Source organism: Delphinus delphis, chromosome 5, assembly GCF_949987515.2.
Source record: "Delphinus delphis chromosome 5, mDelDel1.2, whole genome shotgun sequence".
In the NCBI taxonomy this organism is placed as follows: Eukaryota; Metazoa; Chordata; class Mammalia; order Artiodactyla; family Delphinidae; genus Delphinus; species Delphinus delphis.
This window is the reverse complement of record NC_082687.1, coordinates 40299747-40320235: the sequence shown is the minus strand read 5'-3', so window position 1 is coordinate 40320235 and position 20489 is coordinate 40299747. Positions and strand designations below refer to the sequence as shown.

The following is a 20489-nucleotide window of genomic DNA, read 5'->3' as shown; positions in this document are numbered from 1 at the left end:
CTCAACATCCCTTCTTATGCTTACTCTTAAAAACAGATCAGGTTTCTAAGAGGCATGAACCGCAATGAAGTAAATACCCGTACAAGCTTTTTGCCCTTTACTGTTCTAAGAAGGGCTAACGAGGCAGCGATGCGGGCACTGAATTCCCTGGAAGCGCGCGTCAGCTGGATGAAGCTTGCGGGGGCCTGGTGTTTTTCTGTGGCTTCTGTGAGAATCGTGTTGGGTGAAAGGTAGGGGAAGCTGTAGTTGGAATCTTGCCCCAGGAAGAGAGCGACCCTCGGCGGAAGGATTTCTGTGCCAAGGGAACGGCGGCTGAGCCGGCAAGGCGACTCGTGGAGAAAACTTTCCACTTTCAGGAAGAGCAAGATCTCGCCCGGCAGCTCCATAGAGTAGGGAGGGGAAGGAGGAGGGAGAAGAGGGAGTGGGAGACCTGGAAGCGGAGGAAGCCGCAGCTCAGTAGCGCCGCGGGCATTTCCCTCTCCTTGACAGCCCTGCCGAGAGGTCGTTTTATACACACACAAGCAGGACCTTCTCAAGCGTTCCGGACACGTCAGTAGTTCATTCCGGGGGTGAGAAAATTCTAACGTGTTGCAGATGAAAACTCTGTTCCCTGAAGAACCTCCGCTGGGAGTGCTGGCGAGGCGGGGCGCGGGGAAGACTGGAGGCCGCCCGGGAGGCTGCGGCGCTTTCCGTGCAGATCCCTACTAGAGCTCCCCGTTGGGTGGCGGAGGAGGTGGGGCGAGGGCAGGGTGCAGAAATTGGGCGCTGGGCGTCCGAGCCAGCCCACCAGCAGCGCAGTCCTGGACCAGGCGTCAGTTCCGCCAGCGGCTGGTGTGAGGTGGTGCGGTGCACGGCGCCGCAGGGATCCTCGTTCCGGGAGGGCCTCCGTGACTCAACGCTGAGTTGCCCCAATCACCACCCAACTGAAATCAGGCACAGGGTGGGACACGTTCCCTGCTGCGCTCGCGTGTCTCCACGCTCACCCCCAGCCCTGGTCGCCTGGCGGGCGCTACCAGGTCTGCGCAAGCGGCAGCAGGGGGCCTGGGCCTCCAGCCCAGAAAGAGTCAGCCGGCCGCGGCGAGGTGGAGCCCTTAGAGGAAGGAAATTGCTGTCCTCCTGAAAGTTTTTCCCGTCCTCTCTTGTTTTCCCTGCAGAGGTGAGAGGCAGGCGGCGGCGGCGCTGACTCCGGGGAGCCGGGCCCCGCACCTCTGCTCCCGGAGCTGCCAACCGACTAACTGGGGACAGGGAAAGCTGTCGCGCTCGGACCTCCTCCGTGGACCCCTTCTGGGTGCGCCGAGCCATGGATAGCGCGGAGCTGGCCGGGAAGATCGTTTACACCTGGCTTACTCTGGTGCTCGGCTTCATACTCCTGCCTTCGGCCTTTGGGTTGTCTTTGGGCATCTCCGAGCTCTACATGAAGATCCTGGTGAAAACTTTAGAGGTGAGCGCATGGGGGCATGCCGCGGCCCCTCCTCCGAGGGCTTTAGGGAGATCCTGGGGCGATGCGAAACGAAGGTAGAGCTGAAAGACGAGTAGACGCGAGGGGACCAGTAAGTAAAGTCAGTGGTCTGGAGGGGTGTGCGTTTTAGTTTATTCGCGGCTGCATCCCTCCTCTCCCGCAGAGCTGGAGGGATTCGGACTAAAACCACTGGACCACCCTGTTGTTGCTGCGGTTGGAGGCAGAATTACCTCCCCCCTCTGCTGTTGTTATTATGATTTTTACTGATAAGAATATCAATGCAACCACCTTTTCTATCACCGAATTTCTTTATATCCTTTCTGCGGGGCAGCTGTCACCTCAGTGTCCTTAGTTTTTACAGCCCCACGTTTCAGAGGTCCTTTCGTGGACTAAGGCATCCTGTCCAGAAAGGCATCATGTTCTAGTGTATGCTCAATATAAGACACCAATTGCTGGATGGTAGAAAGAAGTCTGATTATATTTTAACAGAGTCATGGAAATTTAATCGAACCAATGGCACTTGAAATGTCATTGAAAATCTACATTCCTTGACCTCAACTCTAAGTGGGCCTGATGGGGAACAACTACAGCTTACCCTTAATACAGGGCTTTATTAAATCACAGAGGGTTCCCTGTTGATCCTCTCATCAGATGCTCCCCAAAGCCTTGGAAGGTAGGGAGAGCAAGTGTTATTCCCCCGTTTACAGGTAGGGAAACTGAGACTCTGACAAGTTCAGTGGTTTGCTTGAATTAAGTGGTGGAGACAGGAGTCTTAACTGAGGAGAGGGCCTGCAGCTATTGGTTAATAGTGCAGACTTTGGATGCAGATTTGCTTTGATTTGGTACCAAAATCCCAGCTCTGCTTCTCAGTATATGACCATAGGGAAGTCACCTACTTCTTGTGCTTCATTTGCCTCATCTATAAAATAGGAGTAACAATCACAACTATTTCCATAGGGTTGTTTAAGTGAGTTAAAATATGTCAAGCATCCTAGAATGGTATCTGTATGTGTTTGCTACTATTAAAAGAATAATATTATTCTTATTATTAAAGTAATAATAAAGTAATAATATTATTACTTAGATTCTAGCATCCTTGTTTCTGTAGCTACTAAAGTACCTTCTAATACGGTTTGCAGTTTTCTGCCCTTATTCTATGTCTGCCCCCAGGCGTGGCTTTATTTGCTCTTCTCCCTCAGGCAGGAGGGTGGCTCCCAGATATACATCTCTAATCTTTTATCTCTTACCTGGAGATTACCAGCAGATCTCCCACCAGCTAATCTCCTGCAAATCTATTCTGGCTGCTTATCTCCTGTTTTACCCCACATTTTTGTTGTACTTCTCTTTGTGGCTATTTTTCTGTCTAGTCTTTGAAGTTATATTTGATTCTTCATCCTCAGCCCTCATGTTTTAAAAGTTCTGTTGTTTCTACTTGGGAGATATTTCACAGTCTTGAACTTATCTTGTTGATGTCACACTCTGAACTTGGTCACACTCTACTGTGAATTTCTTAGCTACCTCTTACTGTTAGATCTTCAGAATACTCTCCCCGTAGCAGTTGATCCTCTTCAGCTGGTGTTCACTCTTTCTCAGAACTGAAATGATTGAACTGTTCTCCCATGTAGCAATGTCTTTTGGAATTGATACCCCAAGTGAGGATAGAGTAAAGTAAGTTGCACACCTGTCTGCCAGCTGCTGACTCCTATATGCTTGCTTGAGTAAGTCAGGATACAGCTAAAGAGATGTCAGGGAGAGAGGCCTGCTAGTTGCTGTTAGCCTGGCAAATAACTATTATACTTTGAAGGGATGTCTCCAGTCCAGGGTCTGGCTTCAGTGTGGCAGGGCCTCAAGTTTTAATTTTTGTCCATCTAGACTTGAAGAGACTTAGAGGTGCACTCCTTGTTAATCAGACTCTCAAGAATGCTAGTTTTCTAATTATAGTGGGAGATACACCACCTAGCTTGGAAACCAGGTAGATGGCAGCATAAGGAACCATCTTCTTAGCTCAGACCAAAGTTATTAGGTCAGAGAGATGCTTGGCATATATGGAATTAGAATGGGGATTCATTTTGTGAGCCAACTCTGACTTGGTGGTAGCTGCCTGGAGTGCCTGTGTTTGGAAGCAGCTGGGCCCCTCAGGAAAGAGCTATCATTCCATAGCGATATCTGCTTTAGGCACAGAAGAGGGAGATGGCAACCCAGGGTTTTCCATCCTCTAACCAGAACAGCGTTAGATGTTTCAGAGACATTTCTGTTAGGCAGAGGTTGGTACAGTGGATTGCTTTTTTTTTTGCCAACTATGGGGATAATTCTCTTAAAAAGTGTGCTGGTTGTTTAATATTAGAACATCTTTAGATCTGGAAACATACCCTGCCTTTTTGTAGAGTCCATTCAAGGCCCCGCCTTTCTGCTACTCATTATTCTTTAGTATGTTCTCAACTGATTTGCTTCTTTCTTTCTTTTGCATTCCAGTCCCAAGAATATTCTTTGGGCTCTTTGATTGGAATTAGCTATTTCACAGGTTTCCTTGGTCACAATTTACACACCATTTTAAAAGGTCATTTAGTTTGGTACATGATGTGTTTACTTTGATAAGTTTTCTTGACAATGGTTAGATTTTTTGTGATCATAAACTCAAATTCTGGAAGTTGCAATGTGTGTGGGGTGCCTTCAGAATAGCTGACTGTGGTAACTGCTAATTGTCAAGTAACTCAGCCAGCTATATGCTCTTCTTGGGGCCCTTTCTTAGCTCATCAGTTCAGGTAATAATTATTTATTGAGTACCTACTGAATGCTGCCTTCTGCATTGCTGAATATCTCTAGATGTGTTCATAGGTCCCTGATATGGCAAGCTGCTTGAGGGTAAGGCTTGAATTCTTAGCCTAGAGTAAGTGTAGTGATTCTCTAAACCAGTGATTTTCAAGGGGTATATAACAATTTCTTAGGAGTATATATGCCAATATGGTAGCAGTATATTAGGGAAAATTGTTTTAGGAATACAAACCATGAAAAGTAAAACTTTTGGCTGAGAGGATTTGTAGAGGGTAGTCCATCTGCATGGTGGGATGTATATATCTGAATCTCTGGGAGAGTGTGTGTGAATTTTTTATGTTTGTCAAACAGGAGCATGGATTAAAGGTTGAAATATGCTGTTCTCAGCCCTGCAAGGTTAATGATGCTTCCTATTGATTGACCTAAGGATTGCTATTCATTGGCCTAAGGTTCATAGAGGGAAATAAAGAATGGGAAGAGAATATAGGATTGATGGAGAAGAAGAAGGCAGGGGAATGATATGTAAATTATCTAATCTAACCAGATAATACAAACAATAGACAGAGAAGATAAATGTTAATGGACTGATTTTTCCCTCAACTTTTGAGGAATAAATTGGATGCATGAACAACTTACTCCAAATTTCTGGCATTGTAACCTTGGGCAAATCACTCAACATCTCCACCTTAGTTTCTACATGTGTGTACAGGAATATGCCTCACAGAGTTATTGTGCAGATTAAATGAAGAAAGGTGAATAAAAGCACTTGATACATAGTAGGTGCTCAAATCTTAGTGGAGTTTGAATTGGAACACTCTTTGGTTGTATTTTTTGGGGGTTTTTTTTGCTCCTGTGTGGCTAAGGTTTAACCTACCTTCAGATCTTTGATGGGTCAGCACACATACATACTCAGAATAGCCTACTCCTGCCTTTTATTTTAGTTATTATTCTTTCCCTTACCATTTCCTCCATCCACCAATTAGTTTTCCGTCATTTTAAAAAGGCAGGTCAATAATTTTCAGATGATAAACACCTCTTATTATAACACTCAGGTATTATCCCTGGTGTTGGAAATATAATAAATCTGCTAGAAGGCCATGACTCTTTATGACAGAAAGTAATAATAAAAGCTACCAAAGCAATATGCTTTTCAGATAACTTAATTCTACAGCAGCTCTCTGGGTTAGGGTCTGTTATTATTCCCATTGATAGACTGGAGAATGGAGGTTCAGAGAGGTGATTTGTCTGGACAGTGGCATACAGCTGTCAGTGGTAGAATCAGGATTTTAATCTGAATCTGAGTTCTACTCTGCTAAAATGACAGACTCTGCTGAGAGACTTTTGTTTTGCTACAGATGATGGCCAGCTATTATTTGAGTAAGCCTAATATTTTGAATTTTTATATAATTTTATACATTTTTCCTTTCCCTCTATTTAGTGAATTCTTAAATGTCTTTTTAGTGTGAAAACTGAAAGTTGAATTGTCTAGGTGACAGTGTCTCATTTTTGCAAGCTTTTGGCCTAAGCTTTAAAAATTATACTTAACCCTTTATTTTGGTGAATTGTGGACAGCTACTTATTTTCTTCCAAGAGGATTTTGAAATTAAGTGGGGGTGAAAACCGGATTGAAAGTTGTCATCCTTCTTGGTAGGCGTAGTGAGATGGGGAGTGGTAGCCAGGATTGTTCGAAGCTGCTATCTTCAGGGCCCTTTGCAGACAGAGCTGCGTCTTTCCTGGTGCCTTGAGGTAGATGTGTCCTGAGATACCTCAAGAGATTTAGAACCTCTAAAGAGATATTCTTCCTCTGTATTTGGGCTTACCTGATCAGCTAGAGAAGCTGGCGTGGTGAAAGAGAAATATCTATTTATTGGGAGATGCACTGATGGTCTGGAAAACAAACTGATCATTTTGGCACCTATATAGATGTAGGGAGGGAGGAGAAAGCCAATGTTTTTCTACCTTGTGGCCGATTGTGTGATGGTCGTTGGATAGATTATCTCCTTTAATCTTTACAACAACCCTTGGTATTGTTCAGAGATGATGAAACTTAGACCCCAGGAGGTTAAAGTCTTGTCTGAGATGATTACAGCAAGGAAGTGGCAGAACTGCAGTTCACGTGTACTTCTGTCTGTTCAGCTGCAGAGCATAGGCACTTGGTCATTTTCACTGGAGAGTTAGCCCAAAGAAGAAAACCGTTTTCCAGCACAAATTCCTTTTGGCATTAAGTGACTTCTCCTCCAACCTTAAAACTTGCTAATCTTGAACATTGTAACTACATTTTGGAGGATAGACCTCAGAGTTAGCATTTCAGGAGAGGGTCTGTCTTCTGAAACTTCTGATGATGGCACAGGGAGCTCTTTGGAGCACATCATGTTATTGGAGGAATGCCCCCATATTAGTTTGCTGCCATAACAAAGTCCCATAGACTGGGTGGCTTAAACCATGGAAATTTATTTTCTCACAGTGTTGGAGGATAGAAGTCCAAAATTAGGGTGTCAGCAACTTTGGTTTCTTCTGAGGGCTCTCTCCTTAGATTTAGATGGTGCTGTCTTGCTGTGACCTCACATGGTCTGTCTTCTCTGTACATGACCCTGGTTCTTTTCCTCTTGTTATAAGGACACCAGTCATACCGGATTAGGGCCTCACCCTAAGGGCCTCATTTTAACTGAGTCACCTCTTTAAAGGCCCAGTTTCCAAATATAGTCACATTTTGAGGCACTGGGCGTTAGGGCTTCAACACATGAATTTTTGGGGTGCTTTGTGTGGGACACAATTCAACCCATAATAGCCAAAGAATACTAATGTTTTCCATCTTATAAGCATGGACTAATTGTTCTAGTCTAAGGTAATTACCATTTATATAAAATATAAAATCACATGCCCACAATGAAAAAAGTGAGCTCCAGGATAAGGATGATTGATTGTTGACAAAGTTTTATCTTAATCATGTCTTAGGTCTCCTTACAACTGATAATAGGTAACAGGGCTTTAAAGTGAAAAACTGTGGAAATAAACCTTTACCTCTATTGAGAAGAGATGGGAGGTAAAGTCTGGAGTTTGAGAATTCCTGCCTAGATCAGCAAGGAAGAGAAAAGGACGCAACCAGATTAAGACTCTGAACCTATTATCATTTGTGACTTGCCACTTGAAGCTGGGAAGATTAAGCCTCTATTCATAGGCTGTTTTCTAAGCACCCATGGCATGTTCCTACTTTGCTCTTTGGGATGTTGTGCAGGGGTCCTGACGTAGTCAGATCATGCTTTGCTCCTTGACCTTCGTGTACATGTTTTAGGTTATTTATTCTCTACTACTTATTTTCTTATTTATTTGAGAAAAAAATGTTTACCTCTCTGCTTGAGCCCTTCAAACCCAGCAACAACTGGGTTTTTGCCTTGACATATTTAATAAATTCTGTCTTTTTGCCCCTTCAAGAGTGCCTAAGTCGTAATTATAATTATAGTGCCTTTTACCTCTTGTTTTGCTCTTCTCCCACCTCCCCAAATAAGGTCAATTTAGACATTGTTAGCTTCTAGAATTGTAGTCATCTACATAATATATATATAGATTTTTAAAATTAAGTTATTTATTTATTTATTTTTGGCTGCGTTGGGTCTTTATTGCTGTGCGCGGGTTTTTCTAGTTGAGGCGAGTGGGGGTTACTCTTTGTTGTGGTGTGCAGGCCTCTCATTGCGGTGGCTTCTCTTGTTGCGGAATACAGCCTCTAGGCGTGCGGGCTTCAGTAGTTGCAGGACGTGGGCTCAGTAGTTGTGGCTTGTGGGCTCTAGAGCACAGGCTCAGTAGTTGTGGCGCTCGGGCTTAGTTGCTCCACGGCATGTGGGATCTTCCTAGACCAGGGCTTGAACCCGTGTCCCCTGCATTGGCAGGCAGATTCTCAACTGTGCCACCAGGGAAGCCCCCACATGTCTTTTTAACTTTTTGTTTGTTTGTTTTTAAAACTTTTATTGGAGTATCATTGATTTACAATATTGTGTTAGTTTCTGCTGTATAGCAAAGTGAATCAGTAATATATATATATCCACTCTTGTTTAGATTCTTTTCCCACATAGGCCATTACAGAGTGTTGAGTAGAGTTCCCTGTCCTATACGCAGGTCCTTATTAGTTATCTATTTTATATATAGTAGTGTGTATATGTCAATCTAGTCTCCTGGCAGATGTCGTTTTAGTTAGTGATTTCATGGATTCCTTTCCAGCTTTCCCAGTCTCACACTGCTCCTTTTGAAAGCTTTTGTCTGATACAGGCAATTAGGCATCTTTGAGTGTGTCTCATCCTTGAATGCCTAATTTCTTATGAAAATAATATTCTTTGTGCCCTGTGTTTATGTCTTTACATGTGTTAATCTCATTTAATCTTCATAGCAACCCTATGGAATAGGAACTATTATCCTCATTTTACAGGTGAGGAAACTGAGGCTGAGAGGGATTAAGTAATTTTAAACCCAGATAGACTTGATGCCATAGTCTATGCTCTTGCCCTTCATGCTTTCTGACTTTTCCAAGGAGTAATTTATTGGGGTACCAGGTGTGTGTGAGGGTTTTTTAATAGGGTAAACATGATCTTTTCCTCCTTTTATTTGGGCATTACCAGTAACTAATATAAGAGTATACCTGGGATTTGGAATACTATTGTATCAGAGATTCAGTGGGGTATCTCTTCAATTCACATAACACCAGGGCTTAATGATTAATTTCATGTCTATATAAGCATGGTTTAAATATCTTGCATTGTGTCTGTGGCACAGTTTACATTAATATTTGTTGTTTTTGAACAGTGGGCCACGTTACGAATTGAAAAAGGAGTCTCAAAGGAATCAGTTCTTAAAAGCTCAGCTTCTGTTGGTAAGTCTTCCTTTTCATTTTAATGGTTAAAGTATCCTTCAAATATGCATAGAGTAGTACATTTTATGGGCCTTGGATTGTTCATAATTCTGACCTTTATGCAAAATAGCCGCCTTCTGACTTTTGGATGAGTTTTTACTGTAAAGATGTAATATGTGCTGGTTCATCTACATGTTCTTATAGGGTATTTCTAAAGGTATGTATTTAAAGGTGGTTGCCCATGGTCGTTAATGGTCTTAAGAAAAAAAAGGCTAATCGGACTACCTGGTGTTAAGTTAAACCTATGTTTGAGGTTTCATTAGCACCTTATAACTTGTGGTTCTCAAAGTATGTTCCTCAAAATATTCTTTCCTGCTAAAAACTAATTAGTAATGCATGAAAGAAAAAAATAACTCCCTTGTGAAATAAGCTTGGGAATCACCACATGCTACACATTCCTTTTGGAGACTAATAATGTATAGTAACAAAGGCTCAGAAAAGTCCTGTAGTAAAGAAACTCACTTAATTTTTGTTAGAAGTGAGTTGACAAGTCAGCCAAGCTAAGCAGTCCCTGCTTCTATATGTGTGCTTTGCCTTTGTCCCAATAAACCCTTTCACTTGGGTTAAGAATTTTAAGAATTTTTAAGACACTGGGTTCAAAGGAGAGTAGAATTCTGTGGAAGTGCTGGCTGTGAAATTAAGGAGAAATAAACCCTTGATTTAATTAAAAGATTAAGGCTTTATGTGTTTTTCGAAAATAATATAGAAACAATTTTGTGCCCATCTGATTTAGGGTTAAAGATGGTCAAAATGTCAAACATTTCACTAGAAGGAATTTATCTTCTGAAGGCTTGTCTAAGAGGAATTGTAGAAATTATATGCTATAGTGCATTTAGGAAATAAAGAATCTGAGTGAAAACATCTGTGCATTTTTGTGTAATTAGATTGTTATGTTCAAATGATTAAAGCAACTAGTAGAGCTTCATGGTGTCCACTTAAACACCAAAGGGTTAGCACCAATAACATGTTAACCAAGATTGGATATTTCTGGCTCTACTTGGTCCTCTTCTTATTGACCTGAGAGATACTTTCTCTCAGGTGTAGCAGATCTACTAAATTTTTTTTCTGGGTTCTTTTTAAATGTGTGCCCTTGTGATTTAAGGAGAGAACAAACTTTATTGCTGATTTTTTGTTGTACTTGGTGAGATTTTGGGCTGTCATTGTTCTTGGGTGAAATTCTATGGGACCCTACAGGTTGGGGTGGTGGTGACGCATGTCTTGGGCCATGAATTTAAAAGGGCACAAAGTGTTTCAATTTGGTAGGTTAAGAGGATTAAAAAACCACTAGCTGAGGGTGTTTGTAGCGTTGTTTTAGGTTTTTCAGCCTAATGAGAGTGAATATTTCCACTTGTTGGATTTTTTTTTTTTTAATCATGCATCTGTCTTTTCTATTTTTGGTCTTTGCCTTTTTCTTGGTACCTCCAGGAAAGAGTGGAAGTGAGTAAGAGGAGAAAATATATATAATAATGGTTTAGAGTGTGGCTAATGCCTACAGAATTTATCATATTTCATTCAGAGTGGCTGCTCTCCCTTTTAGCCTGTGCAGTTGGGAATTGACTATTGTAGTTACTGAGCATTTGCTACCTGTGAGGTTGACAGGGGATCCCAAGATGATTAAGACATGGCTCCTGTGGGGAGACAGGCATCTGATAGGCCACTGTGATAAATGCTAAAATAGTGGCATAAGCAAAGGGTGAGGTGAGATCTCATTTAGGCTCTGCTATGTGCTGCTTTCATCTGTATTAATACCTCAACTGTACATGGTATGCACCTCTACTCCCATCCTGACTTACATCCTGCTTGAGTCGCCCTGTGGCAGGGTGTGTGCCCTGTTGAGAGTCAGTCTCAGCTGACTCTAAACACCTGTACATTCTGGTGTTTAGAGTCAGCCGAGAGGTAGTATCAGAGTCCTAGACAGAGGCAGAGGGTGATGAAACACTGAGCACCTGTGTGCCTGGCTGGTGCAGTCGCCTGCCCTCAGAGCATCGTGTCTCTGTACCGCAGCCAACCGAGCACAAGTCAATGTTGAGCCGGCCAAAGTTTAGGCAAGGGTCACTGGCAGACCATGGGTCCCAGGGGTGTGGGTGCAATTTTGAGATGTCGAATGATACAGTGCTGATGATAGGTTTAGGGAATTGAGAGGGAGAGATGAGGTAAAGAGGGACAAGAGTTATGTTTATTTTCTGCACCAGAAAATTCCTTTTGCTGCTCTTCTACTTGGTGAAGCACATTTCTGGAAACAGTTTTCAAGTCTCCCTCTCCAGTTAAACCCCTCTTGTGTTGTACTTCTTCTGTGCTTTTATTGAATAAGCCAACTGAAAGCTGAACCTCGGGAATTATTATCTTTGTGCTTAAATACTTCTTCGCTGTCCTTGGCTGTACTCTACCATGTCTTCTGTTAAAACACTGTCCAGCTCATTGAGATTCAGATATGATCATGAATAAAAGCTCTTTAAGAAGCTCTATCATTGTACCTTCCTCTTCTGGGTTTAAGGACTTTTTCTCATTGTTAATACAGTGGTGAATATAAATTTTCTCCTCCCTTCAAGTAACTGTGTTATAGGTAAGCATTCAACTTCAGTGGAGAATACAGTTACCCTCTACCCTAGTTTTTGTTCCCTGAGAACTGTGTGGTAAAACAAGAAGAGAAAAGGGTATTGGGTCTTTTGCTTTGCATCAGCTGTACTTTTACCACTCTAGCCATAGAACAAATGCATCTTCTCAGACCCTGGCTTGTGGTCTGATGGAGATTTTAGCAACTTTCATTTTACTCTGCTGTAACTAGTTCAAGGGACCGTTTGACTCTAAGAAGCCACCAGTCTCGCTCTTTGGGTACCTGATTTCCAGAACTTATGCTGTCAGACTTGAATGAGTCAGTAATTTTAATTGTGATTGAAATGAATGTAATTAATTATGTCATTTTCATGACTCAGGATTAATGCCACTGTAATTGCATTGCGATGCTAGGACATCACAGTGATTAGCGACTGTATGTCGACAGGCAGGAGTTAAGGCCTGAAGGTGCCCTTGCCCGGGGAGTGAGTCCTAAACAATATAGATAAGTAGAGGCCGTGGCTCAGTCCTTCCGGTGTTTTTCCCTGGGTTGTGTTGCTGGCCGGACTCCGCATTGTTGGCAGTGGGAAATGCACTTGCTTCCTCAGGTCCTCCACGTTGCCCTGTCCCAGCAAGGATTTGGGATCACCTGGCCCACCGTTAATTAAGCCCCTGGGCTAAGTTTCTCTTCTGCCCAGTATCTCTTGCCCTCAGCCCCCTCCACCTCTTCCTCCCCTCAAACACACACAAAGGACAAAATGCTACGGTGAAGCCTTTGATGTTGTACGTGTCCAGAGAGAATTTAGGCTGCCTAACGTTTCTCTCTACTTTTACATTTGGGATTCTTTTTTTTTTTTTTTTTTTTTTTGCGGTACGTGGGCCTCTCACTGTTGTGGCCTCTCCAGTTGCGGAGCACAGGCTCCGGACGCGCAGGCTCAGTGGCCATGGCTTACGGGCCCAGCCACTCCGCGGCATGTGGGATCCTCCCGGACCGGGGCACAAACCCGTGTCCCCTGCATCGGCAGGCGGACTCTCAACCACTGCGCCACCAGGGAAGCCCTACATTTGGGATTCTTTTGTGAGAATTGACTAGCCATGTTGATGCCAATACAATATTAGTTGCATCAATATTAAGCAGATCTGTGAACTTCACAGAAAATGTGGGATAATACGTTGTAACAGAAATTTGAGGAGTGTCATGTTCTATACTCATTTTGTCTTGGGCGGGCCGTTTTTGATAGTCTGTTTAAATCAGCTAAGTTGATTTCGTACTATTGTCTTGGTGTAAGTTCTCTGAATATAAATCAGTGCCTGCTGTCCTCAAGGATATGGACTTTAATGCATTTAATGGGGTTATCTTGCTCATAAAATCCTAGAACGTGTCTGACTACTTGCAGAGAGAAAAATAATCCAGTTATGGGATATGGAAGTGTTATAGGTTGAGATTTTCTTTATCACAGCCAAATGTCTACCTGCTTTTATTAGTCTATCTGCCTGATGGTGACGATGATGATGATGACAATTTTCAAACATAAGCAAAAGTAGAAAAATAGTATAATGAGACCCATATAGCCAACTTGTTTTTGTTTTTTGTTTGTTTAATTGAAGTACAGTTGATTTACAGTATTGTGTTAATTTCAGGTGTATAGCAAAGTGATTTGGTTATACATGTATATATGTGTATATCTCTATCCGTTTTTACTTTGATTCTTTTCCACTGTAGGTTATTACAGAATACTGAATATAGTTCCCTGTGTTATACAATAGGTCCTTGTTGTTTATCTATTTTGTATATAGTAGTGTGTATTTGTTAATCCCATACTCCTAACTTATTCTCCCACCACTCGCTGGCTTCCCCTTTGGTAAACCATAAGTTTGTTTTCTATGTCTGTGAGTCTGTTTCTGTTTTGTAAATAAGTTCATTTGTGCTATTTTTTTAGATTCCACATATAAGTGATGTCATATAATTGTCTTTTTCTGACTTATTTCACTTAGTGTGATAACCCATATAGCCAACTTTTGTCAAGATTTTGCCACACTTGATTCATCTATCACTCCTCAGTTTTTGCTAAAGTATTCAGTGCAGATATAAGATTTCATCTTTTTATACATTTTTTAAAAAAGGACTTTAAAAAAGAACCACAATGCCTTTATCCCTTTTACAAGCTTAATATTTTCTTAATATCATCTAATACATAGTCCATATATAAATTTCTGTAACAGTTTCAAAATGGTTTGATAACTGATTGTTTGATTTGACATTCAGTCATGGTCCACAAATACGTTTGCTTATTTATTTATTGACACTGCCTTTATTGGACATATGGAGTACAGTTTCTCTTCTTGGAACAAAATTACTTGATAGAAGGTGTTTCTGAAAAAATTCACTAGCATACCATGTATTTTAATCCTCATATGTTAATATAGTTCTGCAGAAGGCAAAGGTTTGATTCTTTTTTGTTTGCTTGTTTTAAAACCGTAAGATCAGTCATCTGCATTTCTAAGTGCAATATAATGAAAACTTAGTTCAGGGACACTTTGGAGAGCAATTTGGCGATTCGTAGCACTGTAACCCCACAATTCCACTTCTCCTAAGATACCAGACCTACCCAAACTCTCAGCATGTGTGTGTTAGGAGACGTGTTACAGGTGCATACAAAAAGTGGCAATGTGGAGACGACCCAGTCACTCCTTAGGAGGAAAATTATGTAAGCTGCTTTATTTGTACTGTACAGTGATCAAAAAGAACTAACTGGATTTACATGAAGAAAACAAAATGGACAAACATTGAGAGAGAAGAAATGTATAGTATAATAACATTCATTTAAAATTTAGTACCTTAAACAGATAACTATATATTTATGTAGATGTATGTAGATAAGTATAAAATACATGTGGAAATGATATATCTGCTAGGAGGGAGGAGAATAGATGGGGAGGTGGGCTTTAACTGTACCTATAATTTTTTTCTTCAAAAATATCTGAAGCAGATATGACAATGGAATTTTTTCTTTGTTGAACTCATATTTTTTGGTTAAACTTGTATTTTAAACATAAACATTAAGAAAACCAACCAAATAAAATATCATTAAGCCTTCAGCTAGAGTCTGTAGTCTGATAAATGGAACTAGTTTCATATGAATAGAAAATAGGTACCTGTCTCAGGGGTGTGATTGATGCTTACATGCTCCAAAATACATCTCTAGTCAGCATGCCTAGTGCCTGGAATAGAAACTTAAACCTGTGGAACAAAGGCGTTGTTAACTGAAATATATTACCTCCTAGAGCTGGGTTTCACAACCTCAGTACTACTGACATTTTGGGCAGAATAATTCTTTGTCACAGGGAGAGGTCCTATGTGTTGTAAGATGCTTAGCAGTGTCCTGGGTCTCTACTCACTAGATGACAGTAGCACACCCCTAATGTGACAACCAACAGTGTCTCCAGATATTGCCAACTGTCCCCTGGGGGCAAAACCCTCCTCTTTCCCACCCCCCCCCTCCTTTGGGACCATTCCTTTGGGAACCACCTCTCTGAGTGAATAATGCATTAATCTATTATGCCACTCTCACTGGCATAATTATGCATAATTTATTCTAGCTTTCTAACTAATAGCCCCTTGAAGGAGCAGAACTTGATTTCTACAGTTTTTGGTGGCTGGTTTGGGGGAAGATAGAATGCAAGGTAAGGCATGGGAATCACAGTGTTAACAGGGTCTCTGGATGGTGGCAGAGGAGGCATGTTCCTTAAGGAAAGGTAGAGGTGAGACAAACTTCAAACTTCACCTCGTAATCCGAGGAAAATAGACTGCTTCTTTAGGAGAAACTTTACTTTAGAGTGGGTTAGAGACTTGCATATGAGTATGTGCTCTCACCTCTGAAAGTAGATGACTTAGCATGTAATTCTGGCCAACAGTGAGTAAGCGAGATGGAGTGGTTCTGGCAGGAAAGAGGAAGGCAGACTGTCAGAGCAGACTAATACTTTTAACTGCATTGTGAGGGATGGGTGGAGAAAGAGCAATTTAAGTGGTAAGTCACAGAAAGAAAGGCTCCCATGCTAATAAACCAGGTTTTCCGGTATATTTTAGCCCATAAAACATACTCTCTACTGTTTTTCAGATTGTTTTTCTTTTCATACAGCTGTAACAAAGTGGATGACTTGCCCTGTGCCCTGTCCCTATTTTCTGTGAAATTAGTTTTTAAAAAAATGTACCTAATATAAACAGGTTTTAAATCTTTCTATCCTCAGCAGTAACTAGTTGGGGATCTTGTTGGTGATTTAGCTCTCTTAGTCCCAAATACCTCAGTAGTTTAGAAGAGGGTACCTTCATCTCAGAACTGTGGAGGTTTGAAAAAGCTGGGTGAAAACTAAGACACAAGGATTCTTTGAGAGTGAAAAGATAATAGGATCAGATTATAGGACAGTCAACTTGAGAACACATCCCCTGTTTATTTAGAGTTGTCTTTACTGTTGGGAGGAGCAGACATCTCCTCAGGTGCCCATCAAATTCAAAATCCAGTTTGTCATTTTAGAAGTGTTCCCAGGGACTTCCCTGGTGACGCAGTGGTTAAGAATCTGCCCGCCAATGCAGGGCACATGGGTCCGGGAAGATCCCACATGCCGTGGAGCAACTAAGCCCGTGCGCCACAGCTAGTGAGCCTGCGCTCTAGAGCACATGAGCCACAGCTACTGAGCCCGCACGCCACAACTACTGAAGCCCGTGCTCCTAGAGCCCGTGCTCCGCAACAAGAGAAGCCACTGCAGTGAGAGGCCCGTGCACCACAATGAAGAGTAGCCCCCGCTCGCCGCAACTAGAGAAAGCCCGTGCGCAGCAACCAAGACCCAACGCAGCCAAAAATAAATAGATAGATAGATAGATAGATAGATAGATAGATAGATAGATAAATAAATAAAAAAGTGTTCCCAAAACCAACCTCCCATTCACCATACCGCTTCTGGCCACCCTACCCCACAGAGAAAACCCTGATCAAAACTCCAGAGCTTCTCTATTTTGTTTCTGCCTTATAGATAAGAACCTATCAATAATAATAATAATCACCACTATTTCTTATACACCAACTCCACTGTGCAAAATTAATTTACATTATTTACATGAGGATAACATCTTGTTAATCCTCATTTTACTGATGAGAAAACTACAGGTGAAGAAGGTCAAATAACTTGCTTCAGATCACATCGCTAGTCAAAGATAGCCTGAAAAGGAATCCCAATTTGTCTTTCCTACTCAGAATCCCTCGCCACCACTCCCTACCCTAAATCATGCCTTCCTTACCAGCCCCTCTGGCCAGTGTCTTCTAATTCTCCCTTTGAAGGTTGAGGTGACTTTTCCACAAATGGAATCTCCTCTGCTGAGTGTTGGCTTTGTCACATCCTAGGAAACTCATATCATTTCAATCCTAAATCATCAACAGAAATTTTAAAGAAAACAAATCCATTAAGACTATCAAGCATTATGATCAAAGATACTGTACATAAATGCAAAACCATAAGGTTGACATTTTAATTGAATTGATGGTTCATTTGATGATGAAGTTTATGGACTCTTCTGTGTTGTGGGATTTCTTGTTTAATCAGACTACTTATGTCCAAATAAACGAAGTTAATGTGGATGTCAGTCAAGATATGGGTCAACAGTGTATTGAATGAGATGTTAAAATGTTAATTGTTAAAATGAAACTTTGCCTGTTATTCTAAATGCCTGTTGGTTTCTCTGCAGTGTTGATTGGCAACTGATTGCAATGTCCATACTTCCACCCCACTTATGCTTTAAAATGGATATACACACATATTTAATTCTGTGATTAATATTTATATCTGGGGCTAAAATCCTCTCATTTTATAATCAGCATTGATTATTTTATAAGTTTCTGGAGAACTAACTGGGGTAAATAATGATAAAAAAGAAGGTAGATTTTCTCATCCACCTTTCTCAAGAGACTAAAAGTACATCTCCAGTACTTCTAGCTTAGTACTTTTAGTCTTGATAACTGAGAGATACTAATAGAAAATTACTCACAATACAAAAAAGGCAAATTATTCTATTATAGTTATATAAACCATGTAGAAATCAGGAAAATAGAAGCTTTATTTCAGTAAAGCTTTTGCTTTTATCTTAATCCCAAATAACACAGTCAACAAATCCATTCTACCTGTTACCCTTCCCATGGCCCTGACAGACATCACTAATTGATGACGTCTTTGTCATGAACCAAGATGTGGCCTCAAAAGTCCTCTTTAGCACAAACCTGTAGACAGCTTCTCACTACCAACTGACCTGGGGTTGGCCTTCCTGATGAAACCTTGTCACACTCCTGATCTGGAGATTAGATGGGGCTTCTCACACTGCTCATCAGAGGACCACTAAGTGAAAGGAAGGGAACCTGTTGAGTAATTGGGTTTGGCTTAGATTTGGTTGTATTGTTTGAGGTTACGTTGATGACTTTGACATCATTGAAGTGCAGTATGGTGGACTGAATGCTCTTAAATTAGTCAGGTTTTAAACAGCCTAGGAAACAGGAATAGAGTTTAAAGTAACCTTGATGGTTTTGATGAATGAGCCACCAGAGAGAAGGAAAACATTCAAGATCCTTTACCCAAGGAGGATGCTCCAAAATGGGATAAGAAACCAGGCTTGGTTAAATACATGATAGGAACTGGCCCCTTTAGAAAGCCACAGGCAGAGTTTTAGATAAGCAGGCAGTGGAAAGCAGGGCATAGAACCTAGACTGATGCTGCAGTGCATAAAAGAGCCAGCATGTTTAACTACACAGTGATGCGCTGCTTTGAATCACTAGCCCTGGTCTTGGCCATGAACAGTGATTCCTGCGTGTCTTCCGTGTGCCTACGTTATATTCGGAACTATGCCCACAAGCAACCCTTAGCCTAGTCAAGGAGATATCACCAAGATCCGGATATCCATGTGGCAGTTGAGAATCAGGCAGCACTGGTGTTATTGAAGTCCACAAACATAGAAATATAATAAATTTGAGGAAGAAACAATGAGCGTAGCATGAAAGGAGATCATTTTGGATGGGGGACATCAGAGAGGGTTTTTTGTGGATGTTTGGTGTTGAACTGGCCATGTGGAGGTGGATTGAGGTTAACTAAGGTGATGGCTTTCTAAACTGGGAAAATGAGGGAATCATTTAAATAACAATGGGAGTGAGCTTAGTTTATAGAAGAGACAAAAGATAGAAATAAGATTAGGTTATGAAGGGCCTCAAATGCAAAGCAGTTTAGATGTGATATAAAGGCACAGGTAAGTTGAGGTTTACTGTTTGTATTAAGGGTGGTAAAGAGGAAATTCTGAAGCCTGTATAAAGGGTTTAATGAGATCTGTGAGGGTTGATTATTGAATTTAGAAAAAGAAAAAAAAAAAGCTGAGGGATTATACATTTTTCAGTTGGTTAATTATTAGAAAGAGGAAGCCATCCCACTTTTCCTCCATATCCATAAAAGATGGAATAAAAAGATTGGCTTAAATTGAAGTAAAAAATTGATAGATGTAAGAAAGAACTTCTCGTTAGCAAAAAAGGATATGAAAACTGGACCAGACTAGTAGGTAGATTACATAGAGATTTTTTGCAAATTGGATAGGTAATTGAGAATTTTGGGAGAGGTATAAATTATATAACAAAACTCTTTTCATTTTTTAGCAGTGCCTTTTTGTCTTGGTTGTAACAAATTCCCTATAAATATTTTAAGTATTTCAGTTTTCAATCTGTCTTTATGTGGTGTTTATCTCTGTAACATCGGTGTCTGCTTGTGGGTCACTGGCTCTATGGGTAGAGAAAGCTCTTCATCAGTTCTTTTATTCTGCCAGAAAGTAGCAACAGCTCCTCAAGCCCTCTTCACCTTTTCTCCTTTCTTCAAGAGATTTTGTAATAGCATTTCCCAATTTTCTGTTTTTTTGCTGAAGCACTTGGGGCAGCATAAGTTTTCGAACCAACAAGAAAGTGAGGGGCGAGGGCACCAAAACACGCCTCGTACACGCAAGTTGGGGGAGATAGGGAGCAGATAGTGTGGGTTCTACGTTTGTTGAGAATAGGCTCTTGGGCTCAGAGGAAGGAGAGATCCCATTGGACTTGTGATTAGACAGTTTTTTTCATGGGTTGGGGTAGGAAGAAGCCAGTGATGTCTGGATGCCCTGGGGGTGAGCAAACTGTTAGGCAGGGCCCTCCTCCTTGGTGTGCCAACCTCAGAACAGTGTGATGAAAAGCTCTACTCTGGACCCCTTCCCTCGCTTTTCTAGGTCAGGTGCCTGGTATCTCTGCTTCTCTTCCTCAAAAGCTCTGTTTCCGCCAAAGCTTGGGCTGGCTAGAGAAGAGCTTCTATACCCTGGAGCCCTAGCCCATCTTCCGAAGGTTTCTCAGGGAGCAGAACCAGTAGACCCCTTATGTCTCCTGTAACTTCTGGGATACCTGGTGAATGAGAGTAAAGAACGGGATGCTTTTCTGTTAGGGCTTTAGAGCCTTCTTCCTTTCCAGGTGTTTCTTTCTGGAAACAGGATTTGCCTCTGTGCTTCTCTGGTGTTGAGCACTGGGCAGCCTGCACCTGCTAATTTCACCTGGGAAATAGAAGTGGACCCTGATGCCTGAGGGTGCAGGGGATGCCATGGACAAACTTCGTCGGTGGATCATTTGGCCTTATTATCTTTGGATACCTGGAAAAATGCATTGTATGCAGAGGACAGCAACTTGGAGGAACATGGCTTCAGGCCTTTACAAAATTTAAGGTACTCTGGAGACAGTGCATATACGTAGCAAATGACAACCTTCTTCAAGTTGC

The 20489-nt window shown here is 41.6% G+C and overlaps 1 protein-coding gene across 5 annotated transcripts in view; it reads left to right on the top strand.

Moving 5' to 3' along the window:
- The first annotated feature begins 428 nt into the window (after nt 1–428).
- Nucleotides 429–20489, top strand: part of GPAT3 (glycerol-3-phosphate acyltransferase 3) — a 56054-nt gene continuing 35993 nt past the window's right edge. Inside the window, exons 1-3 of one of the 5 annotated variants that reach the window (XM_060012235.1) lie at nt 429–549; nt 1155–1441; nt 9023–9089. In XM_060012235.1, the coding sequence (XP_059868218.1) occupies nt 1301–1441; nt 9023–9089 (208 nt within the window). In that variant the 5' untranslated portion in view covers nt 429–549; nt 1155–1300. Of the gene's footprint in view, nt 570–715; nt 734–769; nt 1017–1154; nt 1442–9022; nt 9090–20489 lie in introns of those variants that run through there. The other 4 variants (XM_060012234.1, XM_060012236.1, XM_060012232.1 and 1 more) reach the window with 4 other exon arrangements.